Raw genomic sequence first — 14,999 nt, forward strand, 5'->3', positions numbered from 1 at the left:
ATAGAATCATAGAATATCAGGGTTGGAAGGGACCTCAGGAGGTCATCTAGTCCAACCCCCGCTCAAAGCAGGACCAATCCCCAACTAAATCATCCCAGCCAGGGCTTTGTCAAGCCGGGCCTTAAAAACTTCTAAGGAAGGAGATTCCACCACCTCCCTAGGTAACCCATTCCAGGGCTTCACCACCCTCCTAGTGAAATAGTGTTTCCTAATATCCAACCTAGACCTCCTGCATTGCAACTTGAGACCATTACGCCTTGTTCTGTCATCTGCCACCACTGAGAAGAGTCTAGATCCATCTTCTTTGGAACCCCCCTTCAGGTAGTTGAAGGCTGCTATCAAATCCCCCCTCACTCTTCTCTTCTGCAGACTAAATAAGTCCAGTTCCCTCAGCCTCTCCTCATAAGTCATGTGCCCCAGCTCCCTAATCATTTTCGTTGCCCTCCACTGGACTCTCCAATTTGTCCACATCCTTTCTGTAGTGGGAGGCCCAAAACTGCACGCAGTACTCCAGATGTGGCCTCACCAATGCCGAATAGAGGGAAATAATCACTTCCCATGGTGTGCTGGCAACGCTCCTACTAATGCAGTCCAATATGCCATTAGCCTTCTTGGCAACAAGGGCACACTGCTGACTCATATCCAGCTTCTCGTCCACTGTAATCCCCAGGTCCTTTTCTGCAGAACTGCTGCTTAGCCAGTCGGTCCCCAGCCTGTAGCAGTGCCTGGGATTCTTCCGTTCTAAGTGCAGGACTCTGCACTTGTCCTTGTTGAACCTCATCAAATTTTTTTTGGCCCAATCCATCTAGGTCACTCTAGACCTTATCCCTACCCTCCAGTGTATCTACCTCTTCCCCCAGCTTAGTGTCATCTGTGAACTTTCTGAGGATGCAATCCATCCCATCATCTAGATCATTAATGAAGATGTTGAAAGAAACCAGCCCCAGGACAAACCCGTGGGGCACTCCGCTTGATACCGGCTGCCAACTAGACATCGAGCTGTTGATCACTAGCCATTGAGCCTGACGATCTAGCCAGCTTTCTATCCACCTTATAGTCCATTCATCCAGCCCATACTTTTTTAACTTGCTGGCAAGAATACTGTGGGAGACCGTATCAAAAGCTTTGCTAAAGTCAAGTTATATCACATCCACTGCTTTCCCCTCATCCACAGAGCCAGTTATCTCATCATAGAAGACAATCAGGTTGGTCAGGCAGGACTTGCCCTTGGTGAATCCATGTTGACTGTTCCTGATCACCTTTCTCTCCTCCAAGTGCTTCAAAATGGATTCCATTATTTTTCCAGGGTCTGAGGTGAGGCCAACTGGTCTGTAGTTCCGCAGATTCTCCTTCTTCTCTTTTTTAAAGATGGGCACTACATTTGCCTTTTCCCATTGAGGGCTGCTCACCTCCTCCCCATACTGTGCTGCCCAGTGTAGCTGTCTGGGAGATGACCTTGTCTGTGAAGACTGAGGCAAAAAAAGCATTGAGTACTTCAGCTTTTTCCACAACCTCTGTCACTTGGTTCCCTCCCCCATTCAGTAAGGGGCCCACACTTTCCCTGACCTTCTTCTTGTTGCTAACATGCCTGCAGAAACCCTTCTTGTTACTCTTAACATCTCTTGCTAGCTGCAAGTCCAATTGTGCTTTGGCCTTCCTGATTACACCCCTGCATGCTCGAGCAATATTTTTATACTCCTCCCTAGTCATCTGTCCAAGTTTCCACTTCTTCTAAGCTTCCTTTTTGTGTTTAAGGTCACCTAGGGTTACCATATTTTGTGCCTCCCAAAGGAGGCGTGGCCCAGGCTGGGCCCGGCCCCCGGCCGACCACCCCCGGCCCGCCCAGCACTGCGGTCCCCGGCCCGGCCCCCGGGCCCCCGGCCGAGCACCCCCGGCCCCTGGCACCGCCAGTCCCCAGCCCGGCCCCCAGCACCGCCGGCCCGTCCCCTGAGCCCCCGGCCTGGCCTGGCACCGCCGGCCCAGCCCCCGAGCCGCCGGTGCCGGCCCGGCCCCCGAGTCCCCGGCCCGGCCCCGCCGGTGCCCCCGAGCCCCCGGCCCTGCCGGCCCGGCCCCGGCAGAGCCCCCGAGCCCCCGGCTGAGCCCCCGAGCCCCCAGCCCGGCGGAGCCCCCGAGCCCCTGGCCCGGCCCCGCCGGCCTGGCCCTGGAGCCCCTGGCCAGGCACCGCACCGCCGGCCCGGCCCCGGAGCCCCCGGCCCGGCCCCCGAGCACCCGCACGGCTGGCCCGGCATGTCCCGATTTTCCCGGACATGTCCAGCTTTTTGGGCTTTCCCCCCGGACGGGGATTTGGAGCCCAAAAAGCCGGACATGTCCAGGAAAATCCGGACGTATGGTAACCCTAGATCACCGAAGAGTTCTCTGTTAAGCCAAGCTGGTCGCCTGCCATATTTGCTATTCTTTCTGCACATTCGGATGGTCATCACTAGTTACCTTAACAATGTCATAACTTTGTTAAGCTAACTAGCCCGAGCTCCTTGAGTCCATCACTTACTCCTGGGGGAATTCTGCACCACTGTGCAATGCAGAATTTTGCAGAAATTACTGTGCGTGCAGAATTTCCTTCCCCCCCCAGAAAAGGGCTGCCATGCTGCTGGCCACCACTAGGGGCCGCTGGACCCAGCAGAGCCCAGCTCACACAGAGAAGACACTGCTGGGCAGGGGAGGGGGAGGAAGCTATAGGGTTCCTGCCAGCTGCAGTTCCCAGCATGCCCTGAGGGAGGCGCACAGGAAACTGCATGCAATTGTAAGCCTGGTACTGAGTATCAGGCTGTTTCTCCCTTTGAATCCATGGGCTTGGGGGGCAGAGGATGTCTGGGCTGGGGGGCCACAGCTGGGTTCTGGGGAAGAGGGGGTTTGGGTGCATTGGCTGGGGGGCCCCACAGCTGGACTTGGGGGGGTGGATTGTGGGTGTCTGGGCCCCCCGGCTGGGCTCTGGGGAAGTGGGGAAGCGGGCAGAGAAACAGGAACTGGGTTGTCATAGGGGTTTCTTTAACTCTCTACTCCTGGGGGAATTTTTGTGTGTGTCTGTATTGTTACAGACATACTTGCTGACAGGTCTTTTGAAATAAATGATGAAAATAAATGAAACTGGTGGGATTATGTCGTGTTATTTTGACAAATAAAAGTTGCAGAATTTTAAAGTATTGTGCGCAGCATTTTTTATTGTTTGGCACAGAAGTTTTTCATGCCGAATGCCCCAGGAGTAGTCACTATGAGGCGAGTTTTCTCATCCTCTGATCATTCTAGTGGCTGTTCCCTGACCCCTCCAATTTATCCACGTCCTTCTTGACCTGTGGACACCAGAACTGGACGCAGGACGCCAGCACAGGCACGCCAGTGCCCAATACAGAGGTAAGATACCCTCTCGGCTCCTATTTGAGATTCCCGTGTATGCCCCTCACCCCCAGAGCAGCAGGATGGATTTGCACACAGGCAGGGCTGCATGTGGGACTCGGGAGGTGACGTTCACTCTGCTGCTGCTGCCCCCCCATTCCTGGGGAGGAGGGAAGGAGGTAACCGGGGAGGGTGATGGGAGGTGACCCACAGCCCTGCTGCTCCAAGGAGGCCTCGCTGAGCCGCAGAAGCTGGGCGTAACTCCTAGCCCGGGATCTGAGTCTGTGCTCAGCAGCACCAGCAGGAGAGAGCTGAGTGCACGGGTGCCCCCCAGCCCGGGACCTTCTCCCAGGTGCCGCTGGGAGCGCTGGTGACTTCTGCACCGTCAGTCCCACTCACGGGCCGCTGAGGGAGGGAGCGCTACAGGAGGCCAGCACTAGACACCTCAGCTTCCGAACGACCTTGGCTTGCCAGGACTACAGAACACATCCTGGTGCCTGCAAACACTGCGTCTGCAGCTCCCCCCTGCGCTGGCCCTATGGCCCGGCACTGCCAGGGGATGGCATGCTGGCCCCACGGGCAGAGGTACAGCTGTCCCAGCAGTGAGGGGAGACACAGAGACCCCTGGGCTCAGCACTTGCCAAGCTGTGACCTGCTGCCACCCCCTGCCATCGCCCCGGGGCAGCTGCACTCGCCAGACACACGTGTAGCCAGGGCACTAGCACTCTGACCCCCATGCGCCCCAGTCGTGCCCCGAGCAGGCTCAGCTGACACGGCCAGGGCTGCGCTCAGCACGGTGCAGCGGAGACGTGCACGGGGTGGAGAGGGGGGAACAAGACCCGTCCCAGAGACTAGCATGTCTCCTGCTCCGGTGAGCTTGTGCCCAGCTTCACAGGGGGCTGGGCATGGGCGTGTTGGGAGGCCAGGCCCCTCCCCTGCCCTGAGTTTCGTGTGCCGTCACAGGCAGCGTGTCCTTAGCACAGGGGCAGCGGCCTGTCAGACATGGCATCTCACAGTACCCCAAGTGCCCCGCCTGCTCAGCTCCAAGTCCCCACGCCCCCGCAGCCCGTAGTGAGCTGCCATGGTGCTGAGTGCCAGGCTGGGCTGTCCCTCCCCCCTTGCTGGGGCTGTGCCCCCCGTCTCGGAGCACTGAGTCCGGCCCCCGGGCCAAGCCCCAGTTTAGGGTTTATAAAAAGCTTTTGCCAGCCCCATCGATCCCTGTCCCTGCCCGTTGGTGACTCGGGTTTGAAGTGACCCCTCACTCAGCTGCTGCGGGGGCCAGAGCCCGGCAGTGACCGGGATGAAACACAGAACTAACCCGGGGCCGCCCTGGGCAGGGGCTAGCGGGTACATGGCACCAGGCGGGGAACAGGGGAGATTGTTGATACGTTTTCATTTGCAATAAACGGAGCTTTGCCTAACGGTGCAGGCGAGGAGCCCGCTCCGCGCAGCAGTGGGTGCCAGCCTGGCAGTGCGGCATTAAGCACGTTTAGGGAATATTCTGAGGCCTAGGACATGCCCCCCCACCCCCCGCCCCAGGGCAGCCCCCTGCTGCCGCCCATCATCCAGGGCCCAGCCCTCCCCTGTCCCCACCCCCCCGAATAAGAAAATCCCGTCGCTCCGTCCAGGGTAACAAACAGCTTTATTGGTTGTTTTACAAAAGGGTTCATTAGCTACCAAAAAACACCCCTGCCCACACGAGGGGCTGGTTGGGCTGGCAGTGCCCTGTGGGCAATGCGTGCCGTGCGGGTGGGCTGCTCTCTGCGCCTGGCTGGGGGCTGGTCCTGCCCCAGCTGCCTGTCCCTGCCCTGCTGGGTGCAAACCTTCCTTTGCAGAACTGCCGGCTTGGTACTGAACGGGCCCCTGCAGGCCTCACCCACGAGCCCCGTGCCCTGGGTATAAACAGCCTGCCGGGGCCCTGGCCTGCCGCTCCCAACCCCGCCTATTTACAAGGGACTGGGCCGCCTGGCTCCAGTCACTGTGTCATCAATTAAACCAAACCAAAGCCCAGATCTCAGGGCAGAGCCCTGCTCTCAGCCTGCGTCCGCTCACTCAGCCAGCGCCGCTGGCTTCATCTCTTCTCCTGCAAAGAGAGAAAATCATCAGCAAGGCTGGGACCAGGACCTCGCGGGCATGGGCCAGACACAGCACGGCTTGGCTGGGCCCCTGGCTGCAGAGAGCACGGGTCCCACTGGCCACGGGGAAATGCCACAGCAGCCCCACCTGTCGCTGGCAGCCATGGCCAGGGGGATCCAAGCTCGCTCTTTCTGTGGGGCCCAGTCCTCCCCTGCCCCGGCGAGGCATTCCCCGCCCCAGGACTCCTTTGGGGCTGCTGCCCTGAGGTGGGGATCCATTGGGAACACCCCCCGCCATGCCCAGCCCACCACAGAAACACCCAGCAGTCCCCGAGCCAGCGGGCCCCTCCCGGGGCTCCCCGCAGCGCAGTAGGGCCCATGTGGATGGGGCTTCTCCCTCCCCCAGGGCAAGGTTAAAGCACCCAAATGTGTCTGGCTTTGTCAGGAGACTCCCCTGGCCAGGCCAGGCCCCTGGGTGCCAAGGCAGCCTGTTCTGAGCCCTCCCTGCCCCTCTTAGCGAAACCCCTTCCCCTGACACTGTCCCTGCAGGTTGCTGCCCGGTGCCACCTCAGCCTGCTCCCCAGTGCCCAGCAGCCCCCCCCAAGTTACGCGCCTTGGCTCACCTCACTCCGGTCCCCGACTGTCCTGCTGCGTCCGGAGCCGTGGCCCCGGGACCCCGTCGAGCCCCTGGAGGAGGAGCTGCCGGTCGTGGAGCAGTTGCTTGACACCTGGCCTCTGGAGAGAAAGGTGGGCCTGCTGTACGGGACGATCTCCTCCGCTGCAAGGGAAGAGGCAGGCGTGTGGGTGGGGCTGGCGCTGCCTCCCGCATCCCCCTGCCCAACACGCACAGCGGATGCGCCCGGCGGGACGGGGCCCTGCAGGGAGTCCCCTGCAGCACATGGCCGGGGACGGGCCCATGGAGCCGCTCAGGGTCAGATGCAGCACAGGCACCGTGGCTAAGCCCTGCCTCCCCTTGGCATTTGATCTCTAATGTACCCAGTGCCCACAGCTCCTGGGCAGGGGCCTGGATGCCCATGGCCTCCCCTGGAGTCTGGCTGCAGGGCCCCTCGGAGACCCGCAGTGCCCTGCCATGGAACCACATTGCCACCGCGTCTGCTCAGCGCCCCACCCCACAGCCCTGCCCCGGGGCCATGTGGGCCCTCCCGGCAGCCAGCTGTGGGGCTAGACATCGGGAGGGTCGGGCTCCATGTGTGGCTGGCAGGGCGCTGGCTGTACAGACTGTGCCCACAGGACGCGCAATGGAACCACACCAGGCACATGCCTGTCCGTGCCCGAGGGTGGCTGGTTTCGGGTGGGTGCTGCACGGGGGGGGGCCCGGAGCACTCTGGGAACCAGCCCCCAGCCCAGCGAGGGGCAGCGAGAGTGAGCTGGGACGCCCCCAGTGCGGTTGGGCAGTGGCTGGCGTTACCGTCTCGGTGCTGGTGCTGGCCCGGCGCGGTCCGATGGCCAGCTCTCCGTTCTGCGGCGCTGGCACTGCTCATGTCCCTCTCCAGAGAGGAGGCGCGGCAGGCCGGTGGTGGTGCCGGGGGCTGAGCAGAGGCCCCAGGGTCCTCGCTGGGCGGTGGCAGTGGGGGTGGTGGCAGATCTGTGGGAGAAGCAGAAGGAATTGTGTCAGTAGGTCAGTCAGGCTGTGCCCCTCCCAGCAGAGACCCTGATGGGGGGTTGGTGTGACTTGGGAGGGGGGCCCTGACACGGGGGTTACACCAATGGGGCCATCGGCTCCCCGACACACAGAAGAGCCAGAAGCCGGCTGGCATTGCCGCGGGCGTCACAGCCGGCAGCTCCCTCACCGGCTGGGCTGCCGGGGCGTTCCCTGCCATAGGAAGGACCCGCTGGCGCTGCCATGTGCCGTGCCCACACTCACCTCCCTGTTTCTTCTCCCGGCGGTAGTGACTGGACTTGGCCTTTTTCTTCGTTCTCGTTTTCTGTGCTGGGGGGAGGGACACGTCACCGGGGGCGGGACGGGCTTTACCTGTCGGCAAAGGCAGCGTGAGTCCCTGACCTGCCTCCGTCTCCCATCTCCTCCCACGGGCGCTGCTGGCTGAGCCCTCGGTCCATGGGCCGCGCCCCCAGCAGGTGCCCAGAGCGCCTGGCTCGCTGCTCCCCCAGCTCTGGGCAGAGCTCTCCGCAGCCGGAGCGCACCGATCCCTACTGGCACCCGCAGAGGCTGACCATGGGGGGAGAGGGGGTGTCAGTCCCTCTGGCTGGGCACAGGTGCCCCCACCTGCCCGGGACCGGTGCTGCTGCAGGAGCGTCAGGGGCTGGGCTGCACTCACCTGGGCTCGGAGAACTGACGTTCTCAGCACTGTGCGCTGGGGTCTGACTCAGGTTGCGTCTGTGCCCGTGTCTGGGTGTGTGGCCATCGGCCCCGTCCGCAAGGGCATTGAGATTTGGGTCGGACTGGGTCAGGGGAGGGCTCGGGGCCCTGGGCAAGGCCCCTGAGCCGTTGGGCAACCGCCTGGAAAACAGCAAGGACAGCCCAGTTAACCCACGCACTGCCTGGGAGCAGGTGGCTCCAGCAGGGGCAGGTCTCCTGGCACCCACCCACCCCACTCGGGCAGACCTGCAAACACCAGCCGTTGCTACAGCTGCTCCCTGCCAATGGGCCCCGGCTGAGAGGAGAGCCCAGCCTCTCCGGCCCCCTCACGCTGCCAGTGGGGCAGAGGTGCATACAGCTCTGCTCTGCGGGCACCTGCCCAGCAGGGACTGGACCAAGACCCAGCAATCCATCTCCACTGGCTGCATCAGGCACCCAGAGAGCCACCCTGGGCATTAACACCCCTGGACCAGCTGGGTCTCCCTGGAGCCCCGGGGGGACATCCCCGTTCTAAAGCCACAGCACAGCATTGTCCCAGGCGAGGGTAAGCATGGCTACTGCAGGTCAGGATACAGTGGAGCTGGGGGAGTCCAGGGTTGGGGTAGCAGGGGTTGCGGGTCAGGAGTGAGGGGCACCGGCAGAGCTGTGTGGGGGGGATCCCAGGGCTGGGGTCGCAGGAGCTGGGGGTTGGGATTGAGGGGCACAGGCAGAGCTGTGGGGGGGCCCAGGGCTGGGGTTGCAGGGGCTGTGGGTCAGGATTGAGGGGCACCGGCAGAGCTGTGTGTGGGTCCAGGGCTGGGGTCGCAGGAGCTGGGGATTGGGATTGAGGGGCACCGGCAGAGCTGTGGGGGGAGCCCAGGGCTGGGGTCGCAGGAACTGGGGGTCGGGATTGAGGGGCACTGGCAGGGCTGTGGGGGGAGCCCAGGGCTGGGGTAGCAGGAACTGGGGGTCGGGATCGAGGGGCACCAGCAGAGCTGTGGGGGGAGCCTGGGGCTGGGGTAGCAGGAACTGGGGGTCGGGATTGAGGGGCACCAGCAGAGCTGTGTGTTGGTCCAGGGCTGGGGTCGCAGGAGCTGTGGGTCGGGATTGAGGGGCACTAGCAGAGCTGTGGGGGGAGCCTGGGGCTGGGGTCGCAGGAGCTGGGGGTCGGGATTGAGGGGCACTGGCAGAGCTGTGCGGGGAGCACAGGGCTGGGGTCGCAGGAGCTGGGGGTCGGGATTGAGGGGCACTGGCAGAGCTGTGCGGGGAGCACAGGGCTGGGGTCACAGGAGCTGGGGGTCGGGATTGAGGGGCACTGGCAGAGCTGTGCGGGGAGCACAGGGCTGGGGTCGCAGGAGCTGGGGGTCGGGATTGAGGGGCACTGGCAGAGCTGTGCGGGGAGCACAGGGCTGGGGTCGCAGGAGCTGGGGGTCGGGATTGAGGGGCACCGGCAGAGCTGTGGGGGGAGCCCGGGGCTGGGGTCGCAGGAACTGGTAGTCGGGATTGAGGGGCACCGGCAGAGCTGTGGGGGGAGCCCGGGGCTGGGGTAGCAGGTACTGGGGGTCGGGATCGAGGGGCACCGGCAGAGCTGTGGGGGGAGCCTGGGGCTGGGGTAGCAGGTACTGGGGGTCGGGATCGAGGGGCACCGGCAGAGCTGTGGGGGGAGCCTGGGGCTGGGGTAGCAGGAACTGGGGGTCGGGATCGAGGGACACCGGCAGAGCTAGGACACAGGGAGTTGTGTGAAAGAGTTCTCCGGGTGAAGGAGGAGCAACTACGTGGCCCTTGGGGGAGCGGATAATCTGTTACTCTGTTGTGTGCTTGCCATGTGCCTGCTTGACTGGAGTTTCTAGTGTGGGCTGCTCTGAGGGCCGTGTGCTGAGGCTAATGGCCTGGGATTTCTCAACAAGGCTCCAGCCTGCTGTCCTTTAAGCCCCAAGCCCTTTAGGCTCCCCTGGCAAGGGGCTGGCTCTGGCAGAACGGGGTGAACAGGTCACCGCACCTTGAATACTGCGGGCAGTTCTGGGCGCCACGTCTCCAAAAAGATAGATTGGAATTGGAAAACGTACAGAGCAGGGCAACAGAAAGGATTAGGGGTATGAACGGCTTCCACATGGGGAGAGATTGAAACCACTGGGAGGGTTCGGTTTTAAGAGGGGCATAGGCATGGGAAGTAGGCATGCGGGGGTTGCTGCAGCACCCCCAGGTTTATGCTGAATCCCGGCTGCCAGTCGCGGGGATCGTTTTGCTGGCTTTCAGCGCCCCCTGTAAAAAGCGTTGCAGCGCTACTGAAGGGGGGATATGAGAGAGGTCTAGAAAATCACAAATGATGTGGAGAAAGTGACTAAGGATGTGTTATTTACTCCTTCTCATAACACAAGCACCAGGGGTCACCCAATGAAATTAATAGGCAGCAGCTTTAAAACAAACACAAGGAAGTACTTCTTCATACAACGCACTGTCAACTTGTGGAACTCCTCGCCAGGGGATGTCATGGGCAGCGGGTATAATAGTCCTGGGGAGTCAAGGGAGATTACTGAGGAACCCAGGAAGCCGAGTAACAAATACTGTCTCCTCAGCCACCCTGGAACCTGCATGGGGCATAGCAGAGAGATGGACCAGAGAGACGCAGCTTGGGGTCGGGGAGGGGGAGGGGAGGTGCAGCTGGCCTGGGACTCCTCTGGGCCATGGGCTGTGGGAGTCTTGGGGCACCTCCGAGCAGGTGTGTGTGTTGGGGGGGGTCCCTCGGGGCTCCGGCTGGCCCAGGACTCATCTGGCTGACAAGTGGGTGCTCAGGCCTCCTCTGGACAGGAGGGGGGTTCTTGGGGCTCTGGCCGCGGGGGGGCAGGGGGGCGTGGGCAGAAGGGGTGGAGCCGGGGCTAGCCTCCCCAAAGGGTGGCTCCACCTGCTGCCCACGGGGATGTTGTGAAGGCCAAATTATCATGGGGTTCAAAAAAGAATTAGCTAAGTTTATGGAGGATAGGTCTGACTATGGCTGTTAGCCAGGAGAGTCAGGGCCATAGGCACCGACTCCGTGGGTGCTCTGGAGTTGGAGCACCCACGGGGAAAAATTAGCGGGTGCTCGGCACCCACCAGCAGCCAAGCTCCCCCTGCTCCTACTGCCGCCTCGCCTCCTCCCCCCCTCCCAAGTGCGCTGCGTCCCCGCTCCTACCCCTCCCTCCCAGTGCTTCCCGCCCCCCCCCCGCCCCCGCCTAACAGCTGTTTGGTGGCGCTTAGGACTTTCCCGGAGGGAGAGGGAGGAGTGGGGATGTGGCACATTCAGGGGAGGAGGCGGAGAAAGGGTGGGGACATTGGCGAAGGGGTGGGATGGGGGCGGGGCGAGGGCAGTGCAGGGGCGGGAAGAGGTGGGCCAGGGGCAGGTGGGGGCCGAGCACCCACTGGATTGAGGGGAAAAGTTGGCGCCTATGGTCAGGGCAGCAACCCCACGCTTTGGGTGTCCCTAACTGACTGTGAAGCTGGGACTGGACTACAGGGGCTGGATCACTGGAGAACTGCCCCGTTCTGTTCCTTCCCTCTACAGCACTGTCCCTGACTGCTGTCAGAAGACAGGACACTGGGCTAGATGGACCATTGGTCTGACCCAGTCTGGCCGTTCTTATGTTCTTCCGTGTGTGGGGAGCCCAGGGCGGCGGGTCGGGATTGAGGAGCACAGGCGGAGCTGAGTGGGGAAGCTGGCATGACCCAGGCTGGCATCCACCCGCACAGCTTCTCTCTCCTGTGAGGGATTCGGGGAAGCTCCCAAGAGCCTGAGTCCCAGGGGTGGGGGCGCCTCCTACCGGGGCAGGTGGGGGATCTCGAAGTGATGCAGCCTGGGGATGTCCTCGGCAGCTCTCATCTCATCGCGTGGCGAGGGCGTCAGCGTGGCCGTGGACTGCTGCCCGTAGGAGTGGGCGGGTGAGGAGATGTCGCCGCGGGGCGGGGGCAGGGGGCACTGTTCCTCCTGGGCGTTCTCCATCAGGTAGGTGCGTTCGGGCAGTGGGGGGCACCATTCCTCTGCGTCCATGCTGCAAGCAGGGGGATGTTAGACCCTGCCGGGCACCACAGGCCTGGACAGCGCCTTTGGCTCTCACAGCCACCCCGCCCAGCCCCGCGGGCCTCCCTCATCCTGCCCGGCTCCACATGCCTCCCTGCCCGGCTCCACGCGCCTCCCCACCCGTCCCACGCGCCTCCCTGTCTGGCTCCACGCGCCTCCCCACCTGTCCCACGTGCCTCCCCGCCCGCTCCACGCACCTCCCCGTCCAGCTCCATGTGTCTCCCTGCCCGTCCCATGCGCCTCCCCACCCATCCCACGCACCTCCCTGTCCATCCCACACACCTCCCTGTCTGACCAACGCGCCTCCCTGCCCGGTTCCTCAGGCCTCCCCGTCTATCCCACACGCCTCCCTGTCCGGCTCCACGTGTCTCCCCGTCCATCCCACGCGCCTCCCTGTCCGGCTCCACGTGTCTCCCCGTCCATCCCACGCGCCTCCTTGTCCGCTCCACAGGTCTCCCTGCCCGACCCCATGTGCCTCCCTCACCCCAACCAGCTGCATACGCCACTCCTGCCTGCCCCCCCGCGCCTCCCCACCCATCCCACGCTCCTCCCTGCCCGCCCCCATGGGCCTCCCTCACCCTGCCCGGCCCCATGCAGCTCCCTGCTCAGCCCTACATGCCTCCCCACGTGCCTCCCTGCCCCACATGCCTCCCAGCCCTGACTTGCCCCGCCCCCCACATCTCCCTGCCCTGCCCTGCCCCGATCCCCATGCCTCCCACCCTACCCAGCTCTACACGGCCCCCGGCCCAGCTCCTGTGTGTAGGCCATGGCTCAAGCCTCGCCCTGCGTGGCACTTCATGGCCAGCAGGACCCTGCCTCGCTCTGGAGAGGCCGTGGCAGGGGTGACACCCACTGTGCTGCACGGAGCGCATGGCTGAGGCTCTGATAGGGCTGGTGAGAGGGCGCCCTGAGCCCCCCAGCAGTAGTACACGTTGCCACCCTGGGTCGGGGCAAAGTCAGGCCGAAGTGGGAGGCACCCCATGGCTATGGCTGTAATCAGCCTCTGCCATACACTCTCCTGACCGAGCCTCTGACCTGACCCAGGTGGGTCTGGGTGAATCCAGGGCAGGCTGGCAATGCCACAGGTCTGCCTGGACCCTCCCAGCTCCCTGCAGTGCCTCTGGGGCAGGCTGGGGCAGTCTCCCTGCAGTGCCTGGCCCTGGCAGCCACTGGTGCAGACTCTGTGTTGCCACGGGCATCGAGATCCTGGCCATGGCATTGCTGGCACCATCCCTGCTGGGACAGAGAGAGCGGTAACTGTGCTCACCTGGCAGCCAGCTCTTCCTCCTCCTCCTCTTCCTCCTCCTCCTCCTCCGCGTACTGGCTCAGCTCGCTGGCCGAAGGCGGAGGGGGCAGCAGCTCCGTCCAGTTCAGAGAGGGCGTTTTCACCGGCTTCCCCATCGACTTCGCTTTGCCGATTTTCGCCACTAGAGAGACCGGAGCCAGACAGGCGTTGCTGACCCAGAGAGTGGGGCAGCCCCACAGCGAGCCCCCTGCCTCTTGCCCGCCCCCGGAGCCCTGTGCCTGCATCGCAGGGGCTCACCTGCAGGGAGGGGGCTCCACAGCGGCTGCTTAGGGCATGGGCTGGGCCCAGCCGATCCCCTTTGGAGACACACGGAGCTTCCCAGCACTCCGCGGTGTCCTTGGGGTGCTCCTGGCAGCGGAACGTGGCTCCCATGCCCAGAGGGCGACTGGGCCCAGTTGCCGGAAGAGCCAACTCTGTGCCTGGCACCAGCAAACTGGGCCCCCCACCCCACGTCCCCCGGGCCCACAGCCCGCCCAGATGCCACACCCAGCGGTTCCCACACGGCGTCCCTACCCTGCTCAGCCCTGCTGCGCTCCGGCAGTGCATACTGGCTGCCGGAGGGGCCAGGCTGGGGGCTCCGCGGGCTCTCCTCCGCATCAGGGGAGGGCAGGCTGGGCACACCATATGGCACCAGGGGCGTGCTGGCGTAAGGTGTGGTGTGCTGCGAGAAGGCCCCGTTGAAGGTCCTCATCTCATCGCTGGCAGGGTCAATGGTGCTGTAAATGGGCCCGTCCGACGCACCCGCCCCAAACTTCTCCGTCTGGGCGAGGTAGTTGGAAATCCCGGCCTCTGCAGGGCAAGTTACAGACACAGGACACCTCGCTATGGGGACAGCTCAGCCACGTTTGGGGCCATTGGGCTCCTGCCCCACCTGCCACGTGGGCTCCGAGCTATTGCTGGTCCAGAGTGGCCAGCGTTGGCCCAACTGCCTTGGGCTGCTTCTCCTGCCCCTCTCCAGGAGCTCGGCCCAGCTGCTCCCAGGAGCCAGCGACAGCGAAGCCGGCTTGGGCCCCCAGAGAGGGACTCAGCTCGGCTCCTTCACCCGCCCAGCCTTGGGGCCGGAGATGCCCCAGATATGGGCCCATTCGTCCTGGCCCCTTTCCTGGCTGCTCTAAGCCCAGCCCCTGCCACGGCCTGGCCACCCGCAGCTCCCCACGCCCCACCAGTACCATTGTAATATCTCTCCGTGGCGTCGTGGATCCCCGTGCAGCAGCTCGTGCCAGGCTCCTTGGCATTCCCATTGCGCAGCAGGTTGGGGGCGGGCCACGAGTCCGCCAGCCAGGGGTAGTTGGAGGCGCTGGTGGCCATGGCCAGCATGCCCGGTCTGCAGGGAGAGAGAGTAGGGCTGGGGCTAGGTGCATTGCATGCTGGGTAGCACTGCTGGAGGGTTTCCCCAGCAGCCCCCGGCAGTTGCGGAGCATGGGGTGCGGGGGTCTCTGCACTCACCTGCTGTTGCCGCGGGCCGGCCCCTCTGCGTGCGGGAACGAGACTGAAAGAGACAGAGACGCTGCAGTGAGACTCGGCTGCTGGGGATTGGGTGGGATCCGGCTGCCGGGGGTCGAGTGGGATCCGGCTGCTGGGGGTCGGGTGGGATCCGGCTGCTGGGGGTCGGGTGGGATCTGGCTGCCGGGGATCGGGTGGGATCTGGCTGCCGGGGGCTGGGGGTCAGGCCCAGCTGTCATTGCAGAGCACGGTGACTAAGGCTGTGGTAAGCTGGCAGCTCCCACAGTTCAGCAGCCCGAACCCCGCCCCATCGCAAACACAGGCGCGTGTCACAGGCCAGGAACAAGACACCTCCAAGGCTGGGCCGGGCTCTGACCTGTGTGGACAGGGCTCGGCCGGGCACCATTGGGTGAAGGGGGTGAGAGACGTGGCAGAGATGCAGCAGCGAGAAAGCGG

At 63.6% G+C, this 14,999-nt stretch overlaps 1 protein-coding gene across 1 annotated transcript in view; it reads right to left on the minus strand.

Annotated features, from left to right (window-relative positions):
* Nucleotides 1-4,974: 4,974 nt before the first annotated feature.
* Nucleotides 4,975-14,999, minus strand: part of ROBO3 (roundabout guidance receptor 3) — a 239,332-nt gene continuing 229,307 nt past the window's right edge. The window contains exons 19-28 of the mRNA XM_054005671.1: nt 14,547-14,589; nt 14,270-14,424; nt 13,614-13,889; nt 13,062-13,221; nt 11,538-11,765; nt 7,724-7,905; nt 7,312-7,419; nt 6,856-7,032; nt 6,050-6,204; nt 4,975-5,434 (exon numbers count right to left, since the gene is read on the minus strand). Coding sequence (XP_053861646.1) covers nt 5,423-5,434; nt 6,050-6,204; nt 6,856-7,032; nt 7,312-7,419; nt 7,724-7,905; nt 11,538-11,765; nt 13,062-13,221; nt 13,614-13,889; nt 14,270-14,424; nt 14,547-14,589 — 1,496 coding nt within the window. The 3' untranslated portion in view covers nt 4,975-5,422. The remainder of the gene's footprint in view (nt 5,435-6,049; nt 6,205-6,855; nt 7,033-7,311; nt 7,420-7,723; nt 7,906-11,537; nt 11,766-13,061; nt 13,222-13,613; nt 13,890-14,269; nt 14,425-14,546; nt 14,590-14,999) is intronic.

The sequence above is a fragment of the Malaclemys terrapin genome, chromosome 15, assembly GCF_027887155.1.
Source record: "Malaclemys terrapin pileata isolate rMalTer1 chromosome 15, rMalTer1.hap1, whole genome shotgun sequence".
Taxonomy (NCBI): Eukaryota; Metazoa; Chordata; order Testudines; family Emydidae; genus Malaclemys; species Malaclemys terrapin.